The following is a 9,964-nucleotide window of genomic DNA, read 5'->3' on the forward strand; positions in this document are numbered from 1 at the left end:
TCGTTTTCATTTTCGTTTTTTTTGTTCTTTTTTAATGTTAAGAGATAAAAAAACGTATGGCAACACTGGGCCACCATGGATCTCTACTTTATAATTAAGAATTTGTCATCAGATGTTAATATACTTTAACCACGTGCTCTACATTGGATTTGGCGTGGCACAGTGATTAGTGCACTTGCCTCTATCCCATTAGCGACGAGTTCAAGGCTCAGTGCTGCTACCATGTCTTTGGGCAAGACACTCATGGGGGAATACCATCTATCGAAAAATTAAAACTTTATTCCAGCATAGATACCAAGTGTATTCTGTGCACGGACCGTATTTCACAGAAGGTGGTATAAAATTTGTTCCGGGTGGTCATAATATTCGGCCCGGCGTGTCTACCGTAGACACGAATGTGGTGTTTACCATTAGAATCGAACCTAGAATACATTCACAGCCCACATACGTGTCATGGGAGCGCCGACTTCTAATTATCGCTCTCCCGTAATAAAAAAGGAAAAAGGCTAAAGAGAGAATTAAAAAAAGAGGATTTATTGCTGAAAATTCATTCGTAAACACTGAAATATTCCGTCTCAGCTGTAAAATTTTCGATTTCATTATCTTTTATGTTATCATGATATTGATATGTATATTTTAAACAGTTTTAATATACTGAAAAAGTTTAAAAACGCGTGTCTTGTCAGCAAGAATACAAACGTAAATTAATACACATAAAACTTCAGAATCAGATAACTAATAAATGAAAAAGTAGGTGTAGTAGAATGATTTAACGATTAGAAAATATGGGATTCATGTGCTAAAATATAAATCTTACCCCACAGTACTATATATAGTAATAACTTTCACTTTTGTTTTGTAGTGGATTTTACTTTGTATGACATTTTATCGATATTTTAAGTTTCTAATAACTCAATGCAAAGTGTTTGTACAATATTATGAGCTGGTTAAAGAAGAAGTTAACAGGGAGAGATAATCAGAACCGTGTTCAAACACAACCTGATGTTACTCAAGTCTGTTTGGAAGCTTTCAAGTCTCACTGGCTTCAGGTTAGTTGTGGTTACTCTAACAAATAATATAAATGTAACTTGCTTGATTTTCGTTTGATGTAACTTATTGTTTCTCGCATGTATAACACGGGTGTTCTGTTTTATACACCTCATGTTGCTTACTGGTTACTATGTATGTAACTTATTCATCCTCGCATGGCGGGGCAACGGCAGTCGTTATAACACGGGTGTTCTCTTTCATACACCTTGTGACGCTTACGAGTTACTACGTATGTAATTTATTGATCCTTGCATGGCAGGGCAAAGGCAGTCGTTATAACACGGTTGTTCTGTTTCATACACCTTGTGCTTGCTTACGAGTTACCTTGTATGTAACTTGTTTATCTGCGTATGATGGGGCAACAACAGTCGTATAACATGGGTGTTCCGTTTCATACACCTCGTGCCCACTCACAAGTTACCACGTATGTAACTTCGTAGGGGTTTATTTTTATTTTATTTGTATGGCTGACAATTTAAACCACCCACTTTTAATCATCACACTGTATATAATGACCATTTCAACCTTAATCTGGTATTTTAAAAAAGGAAAGATCTTGCGACAAAATGCAAGGAAAGGTCAAATATTTCGTTACATAAATTATTCATGTTTCGAAAATTTAATGTTGTTTTATGTAATTTAATTTCCTACATTCTATGCTGGTTTAACACTTTCACAGTGTGTTTTGCTGCTAACTCCCTCCTCTTCATTGATGTAATTAATCTAATCTTCATTTACTATTGTATATTAGGAGATGAATCAAAATTTTTAGCGTACTTTAACGACTGTAGTTTTGCCGTTGATTCCCTTCGCTTCAGTCTAACATATTCTTTATTATCGTTTTGCAGAGACAAATACAAGTTATCCATGTATACAAAAGTATAAAGTACCATAATATGTTGACATTGTCAGGTAAATGGAGTAATAGAAGCCACAACGCCACACAATGCATACGATGGAAGCAACAATTCGTTTATTGACAATATCACTATAGATGATGTAGATATTGTGAGGAATTTATTGGAACAAATGATTTATTTGTTGGTAGAAGAGCAAAGCTCAGGTAATTGGAATTTGTGTCAAGTTAAAAAAATAAAAAATCTATTATGTACTTCTATATATATTATATTCTATTTTAACAAATTGTACAAAAGTGGTGAACATCATTTTTTTGTTTCTCGGGTAATTCAAATTTTAATTGTGTCAAATTAAATAGAGTATGATATGCCTTTTATTAAATAAGTTTTAGACTTATGCTGCATCCATAGCCGTGTTATAACGACTTTATTTTTACCCTTAGTTCTCGTCTTTTCGCTTTTGTAAACTTTTCCGATTTTAGTTACCCAGATTGGAAACAAAAATAGTCACTCATACACTCTTCCATTTATTCATGTTATAGGCCAACTGATGGGACCTCTTCTTGAATATGCCATCACCAAAAACGTGTTTGAGAAATTATACACTTGGTGGAATTATTCATCCTCATTTAAACAAGACATCATGTTGAACTTGGTAAGTTATTTCTAAGTTGTTTCTGTATTGAGAATGTTTTATCCCTTGTTCTACAATTGGAACAAATCAGAAAAAAACTTCAGTAGTTCAGAAACTAGGATTTTTTTCCTTCAATTTCACTTAATTTTTTCTTCTGTTCCTTATAACTTTGTTACTACCTTTAGATTACATTTGAGCATCTTTCCATTCTCCCCTATATACAAATTTTTATTTTTCATAGGTATGCCTCTTTAAGACCGGTAAAAGGGGTGTTTATTAATTATATTGCGTTTTAGATTTTCGGTATCTCATTTAACTGAAATGGTTTATCTGTTTATTCCTTAAATTGGTTTATAATTTACCGCAACAAGTCTTACTGAGTAATTCTATTTTTCCAGATGAAGATTTACGAGGTGTTGATCAGCCAGGCACAACACTCGTTGTTACATCATAAACAGCTGGTTGGGCCAATGTTGAAACTATTATCATCAAACCATCAACCTAGGTATGGTTGAATGTTTGATGGGCTGTCACATATTGCTCTCTAGCGACACAGGTGTTTGTGGTCGCTGAAAACGATCAATTAGTCATTTATTTTATGGAAAATTTTCTACAAGATTGTATTTTGATTTTTTTTACATGAAATTTGAACGACTTAATCAGACAAACTTGTGTTTCATCCTGACCGACATTACTAGGCCATAATGAATGACAGCAACAACTGATATTTACTAAAGTTTGTTTGTATAGTATTGTGGGTAAGATGGGATACCGTTAGCACCTAATTTCCATGTTTGCTGATCCTGTATTAACAATTAACAACGACAGTCAGTAAGATACAGTTATATATTTCGGCAAATATGCTTTGTTTAATACTAAATAAGAAAATAAAATAATACTAAAGTTAAGGAAATATTAGATTTCGGTGCCTCGGTATCCCATCTTACCCCACAGTACTATAAAAGGCATGACAGCAACAGTTAGTATGCAAACTAAAGTTTTTTTATATATAAACCTCATGCTATGATGGCACTACAGAACTGAAGAGCTCGACCATCACATAGTTTTGCTGCTGAATCTGTTGTGCGTTTGGGTGAACCGAGACCCGAGTTTGTTGCTTGTATTTTTCAATGCATCAGAATCACAAGGCCCGGCCAACTTCTTCTTGTTTTCCAACCTTATTGAATACGTTCACAGGTGAGTTGTTTGCGCCCGCCCTGTACCTTTATCCGCGTTGCTATATATATTACATGATGTTAATTATTAATCTTTTTCACCATGCATAAGTTATGCATGTTATGTATGCAGTTGTATTGCAGAGAATTCAGAACCTTTTTAATCTTACTGACCAATGTAAGGCATTGCTGTTTTAGTTACACTCATAATCTGGGGTGACATTGTTAAAAACAGTTACACTCATATTTGTCAAACATAGGGAACCTCATTGATTAATGTGGTGAATGCAATATACTTTGGCTCTGCTTGTTTGTATAGACACCTAACAGCAGGGTAAAATCTGGGGTGATATTGTTAAAATACAGTTACACTCATAGTTGTCAAACATAGGGAACCTCATTGATTAATGTGGTGAATGCAATATACTTTGGTTCTGCTTGTTTGTATAGACACCTAACAGCAGGGTAAAATCTGGGGTGACATTGTTAAAATACAGTTAGACTCATAGTTGTCAAACATAGGGAACCTCATTGATTAATGTGGTGAATGCAATATACTTTGGCTCTGTTTGTTTGTATAGACACCTAACAGCATGGTAAAATCTGGGGTGACATTGTTAAAATACTGTTACACTCATAGTTGTCAAACATAGGGAACCTCATTGATTAATGTGGTGAATGCAATATACTTTGGCTCTGTTTGTTTTCCAGAAAGGCTAACTGAAATAAAGTTTACCTTTAGTGCGTTTTAATGTCACAGTAAAAAAACAAAACATTGTAAAGTACCTTGCTTCAGTAAAGCGTTTTGCTTAGTTGTAAACCAGTCTGTGCCAATCTGTGACCCGGGATTTACCAGTCTGTAAGCGGTGTAGCTTATTCTATTGAGTACCCAGTATGTTTTTTTTTACATTGGTTGCTAAATGAATGTAACTTGCTTTATCCTCGCTTGACTGGAAAATGACAGTCGTTATAACACGGGTGTTCATACACCTTGCCCCAGCTTACGAGTTACCATGTATGTACTTTGAAGGTGATTATTTTTATGTGATTTTTTTTTTTTTTTGTGTGGCTGATAATTGGGACAACTCGTTAGTGACCACTGGGTTTGAGGAATCACTGTAAAGTGTCTTGCCCAAGGACACATACCCCCACAATGGTAGCAGCAACGAGGCTGTACATCTGTATTTTGTGTTTACCTTTTATCTATTTATTCACAGAGAAGGATCTGTTGGACAACAAGCAAGAGATGCGTTACTTCTATGTATGGCGTTATCATCAGAGAATGAAAGCGTGGCCGAATATATCGTCAATAACTCAAACTTCTGCCCAGTGAGTTAGATAAATATATTGTGCATTATAATGTTTTAGGTGCGAATTAGTATTTTGCAAATTGTGAATCGTTTTAATAGTTGTTGTATTTGTAATTCTCATCTAAGTTGTGACATATGCTGTACAGCTTATGATTTAATGTTGTAAGAACAAACATGTTGCTGATTCAAACCAATTTATAAAAATCATTGTTGTTTGCGCATCATGAACTAACGCATCTAAAGGTCAAAATATCCTGATTTATATTTATTGTGTCTTACGTTTTCTGCCGCCAAGATTCTTCTGATACTAGTAGCTTATTTTATGAGTAGCAAAAACAAGGGAGTATTCAGGGCGTTTGTTGGGTGACTTAGACACCCGTTTTTGTAAAAAATAAGGCTTTAAATATTGAAATACCCAATGTTTCATTGCGCCACTCATCTGGTTTCGCAGGCCGTGAAAAAGTTTCAAAATACAGTTGGACCCTGTTGTAAATTCCAGGATCCTTGCATACAACGTATATATAGATGTAATGCACTGGTTTCTATATAGCCTGCTGAGTCAAAATCCTTTAACAGGTCCTAGCAACTGGCTTAAGTGGTTTGTACTCCACATTACCGCGACACATGGAAGTCCGAGCGGATGATTGGCATTGTTTGCAACGAAGCGATTGGACAGATGTGACGGAACTCACAAATTTCATGAATTCGTTCGAGTTTTGTAACTCTGTAATTGAGGTACATGCACGTTACTGGTGTCACAGTTAAAAAAAATATTAAAAATCCCTTCAAGGGCAGTTAATCAGTTATATATGTATTACTGTGGGGTAAGATGGGATAGCACTTGTACCAAATTCTCATATTTCTTGATCAGGTTTTAACAATTAACATCACTTTTTGAGCTACAGTTATAAATGTTCTCTGTTTACTACCAAATAAGCGAGAAAATACAAATATATCCCATCTTACCCCAACCTTACTATATACATATGTTAGGTAACTATGGTTATCTCATATAATAATAGCATGATACTTCCCAGGTTGCCCACCCACAAGTTAGTGAACAATTGTTGGATTTTGTTTACAATGGATTTCTTGTATCTGTGTTTGGACCTTCATTACACAAGGTAAAAATAAAAGGCCTGATCAATTAAGTATAAATTGTATGTTCTGTATTAACACTTTGCATGCAAAACCATATAAACCAATGCTTTGTTTTTAATTTTGTTGAAATGCTCAAAACACCCAGATGTTTACGTACTTTTTGTTGACTGTTTTGTCCTTATTTTCCACCAAAAAAAGTATATATAATAGGCCTACTGCTTTTTTGGAAATCTATGATTTAGAATGTTTTTTAGGTAGTGACCAAATTTGTTAATGTTAATGTGTCTAGTTTTATTTAATCTATTTATGTATATCGTACAATGAGTCTACTTTTTTGGTTAAATTATTTTCCAAACTGAAACAATTTTTATTTTAATATTATTAGAAAAATAAAAGTGAAGAGAATAAAAGTTATGTAAGTGGACAGGTTGTAAGTTTTCGATAATTCTATAAATCTGGGATCTGATTTCATTTAATTTAACAATACCAACTATATTAGTACCTGTATATTGGCATGTATGTAATTTGTTCTCATTATCTACTTTTGAAATTTACTTTAAGCAAAGAAACTGGTTAACAAGAATCATCCAAATTCGGGGCAAAACATAATTGAACTAAAACTTGAACTATAAAGTAGGATATATATTGGGCAAGAATGATAATCAGAATAATCAAAATCAACCAGTAAACAAATGAAATATAATTAAACTGAGACAAAAATGTGAAATATAGATTAGAGATGTCAGATGTAAAATCTAATTTATTCCAATATTTTCACATAAGTCCATTTTGTACACGAGCCGATAATTGAACAAGCAATGTCAACTACAAAAATTATCAAAAAAATTTTATCAATAAAACAAACGATAGAAAAATCCTTTTAAAACTAAAAAACTTAAAATTAAAGAACAAAATTAAATAAAATATTTCTCCTCAGACATCAGCGGGTGAGGTTGTGGTGACGACGGCCTACCTTAACTTGTTTCTACGATCAGTTACGGCACCAGCTCTCATGAGATGTTTCCTTAAGTTCTTACTAACACATCGACATGATAGTTCGCTCATCATAAATACATTGATACAAAGAATCGCAAGCAATAACAGGGTATGTTGAGTTTTTTTTGTTTTTTTTATCATCAAGTTTCAAGCAAAAAATCTGGTAAACTTTACTAAATATTTTTCCAAAAAGTCCAATAAAGCTTTTGGAGGTCTGTTGTTGATTATCTAGTTTTAGCAAAATATTTTTTGACCCTTTGAAAAAATGGGCCAATTCTTCCCAAATTCCATAGCATGTCCCATGCTTATAGAATAAAATATCCAAATAACACAGTAATTAGGTTTGGGATATGTTGGTTTCAATCATCAAATTTAAGAAAAAAATCCCATAAACTACTCTCTTTAAGGTGGCTGTACACAGTATCGGAATTCCTCCGTTTTGTCTGTTTTGTCCGGATTTCGCTGCCGCATGCGGAATTGGACACGGGTTTGCATACGACTTCGCAAGCGAATTCGCACGCCGGATACTGTGTACAGCCACCTTTAGGAGTGATAGGCCAAATCTAGCAATAAAATAGTCAACAATAATCAGGTTTATTGTTTTAAATAACTAATTGTTGCCAAAAGTTCATCAAATATTGCTTTTATAGTAATAGGTGAACTCTGCATAAATTCCCATATCTCCCCAACCAAACAGTCCCTCATGGTTTATTTAAAATACTTATTGTTATTATATTACAGTTGGCCTTAGTATCATTATCCCTAATACGAACATTGGTCGATTTAAATTGTGAAGATCTCATGTTACAACTTGTCTTCAGGTAAATTATTTTAAAGCTAATTTTGTTAATACATGCTCCTTGACATTACCTACACAATGTATATTGGCAAATTGCCCTAAATGTCCTTTCCTGGCACAAGATACTTAACAACAATTGCTCCTTCCAGTGGTAACTTATGGATGGTTTAAATGTATTAAAAAAAATATTCCTAAAATAAACAATCACCCACTAAGTTACATACGTGGTAACTTGTAAGCGGGCACTAGGTGTATGAAACAAAACACCCATGTTATAACTTAAAGTTATAATGATTGTCATCGCCCCATCATGCAAGGATAAATAAGATAAAACAGGACACCTGTGTTGTAACAACCATCAACACCCCATCACATGAGAATAACAACTTCCACCCCCAGTCACCTACTACCATGCCAACACATCCTGGGTAGCCAGCGTCGAGCGATACGGGACGTTGATCTTTATAACGCATCTGCGTCACGATTCCTTGCTCTTACACCCGATGCTTGTGCCATGGAAGCCTCGGAAAACGGGAACGAAGACCAAATATTGAGACCTGTCAATCAAACTAATGAGCAACCAGAGGTAAATATGTAGGCCATAAACTCATAAACCCTTAAAAATTGCTGCATCTTATTCTTTGTAAATGTGAAAAGATGCTGCATAAACGGTCATCGAAATTTAAAGGATTAAAGTAAAAAGTTTAGAAAGCGTCGATGTAAAACCAGATCCTCAAATTTATATTTTTATAGATATATACATGTATACAATAGGGTGGGGAAGAAGGGAGACTGTTTCTTTATATTTTCTTGTCCCATTTGGTAGTAAACAAAGAACATTCAAAGAATTATAAAACTGTATTTTTGCGACTCCCATAGACCGTTATTAATTGTTTAAATCACGGTCAAGGTGGTTTGGATATAATGTGCTAAAGGTGTCCCATCTTCCCCCACCATGCTATAACTATTTTTTTAAATATTTTATACCTTTTCACAGACTAGTTCAACCACATCTCCCCATAACATCAATGAAACACCAAGCAATGATGGGAGCAATGCTGACATGGCTACCCACCACGCGCCCCATATACAAGACACATCCTATGACCCAAGTATCAAACATTCAAATGCTCTTTCACAATACACAGTTAATGAGGATTTATCCGTCACAATCAACATGCATGGAGGTTTAATTTGAATGGTTTATCAAAACAGATGATTATTTAATTGTTTAAATTACTGATTTTTGAACTGGAGGTTCAAACTTCAACATACGTAGCAGGGGATGCATCAATGTACGCCTAGGAATAAATTGGAATAAAACTGCGAAAGTTCAGTTGTTTAAATTTGGCATGTCGCAAACAAAAACAAACAATCTTATTGTTAAAAAATCGGGGCTTCCCAAACTTGGATCATGTAGCAAACTCCAGGGGTCACTGAGAGTTCACCAGTTTTTCACATAGTACTTATTCAGTCATTAATTTACATTCACACATTAATCAAAATATTAAATAAATTTGTAACAATAAATAAGTAATAGAAGTTACATTTGTTCATTCCGAGAGTTTGCAAATTTCACACAAAGTACTTCGTATATTATACTGTTAACCGTAGGGATGGGCCGAATCGAATCCGAATCCGAATATTCGGCGTTGTTCGACGCATTTTTAGGTATTCGATCGAATCCGAATATGCGTGGTCGAATCCGAATACTTTCTATTGCCCACGAAATACCACACACACACTACTAAATTCGCCAAAACAGTAATTTCGTGATCGTCTGAATATAAAAAATCTTGATTTTACAACCAACAATTACGCGGGTTTCACATTAGAGTTTATAACGTAACTCAGTTCACACAAATTTCGTTCGAATTTACTCTAGGAAAATAAGGAATCGCAGCGCCTACGAACTACTGAGTGGCCTATGTTTCCGCGTATGATTTGGTAATTAAAAGCGAAAAATCGTAAAACTGTTTTTTATTTTAATATTGCAAAATCTTCTGTAACAGTTATAAATAAATGTTGTTTAAATTTTGTTA

At 34.3% G+C, this 9,964-nt stretch overlaps 1 protein-coding gene across 1 annotated transcript in view; it reads left to right on the plus strand.

Annotated features, from left to right (window-relative positions):
* The first annotated feature begins 841 nt into the window (after nt 1-841).
* LOC100177430 (FTS and Hook-interacting protein-like) overlaps nt 842-9,964 on the plus strand; it is a 16,618-nt gene continuing 7,495 nt past the window's right edge. The window contains exons 1-12 of the mRNA XM_026838848.1: nt 842-1,049; nt 1,963-2,113; nt 2,450-2,562; nt 2,940-3,046; nt 3,580-3,738; nt 4,934-5,045; nt 5,603-5,761; nt 6,064-6,150; nt 7,065-7,232; nt 7,865-7,944; nt 8,322-8,508; nt 8,920-9,109. Of these exons, the coding sequence (XP_026694649.1) occupies nt 939-1,049; nt 1,963-2,113; nt 2,450-2,562; nt 2,940-3,046; nt 3,580-3,738; nt 4,934-5,045; nt 5,603-5,761; nt 6,064-6,150; nt 7,065-7,232; nt 7,865-7,944; nt 8,322-8,508; nt 8,920-9,109 (1,624 nt within the window). The 5' untranslated portion in view covers nt 842-938. The remainder of the gene's footprint in view (nt 1,050-1,962; nt 2,114-2,449; nt 2,563-2,939; nt 3,047-3,579; nt 3,739-4,933; nt 5,046-5,602; nt 5,762-6,063; nt 6,151-7,064; nt 7,233-7,864; nt 7,945-8,321; nt 8,509-8,919; nt 9,110-9,964) is intronic.

Source organism: Ciona intestinalis, unplaced genomic scaffold (assembly GCF_000224145.3).
Source record: "Ciona intestinalis unplaced genomic scaffold, KH HT000121.2, whole genome shotgun sequence".
NCBI classification, from domain to species: Eukaryota; Metazoa; Chordata; class Ascidiacea; order Phlebobranchia; family Cionidae; genus Ciona; species Ciona intestinalis.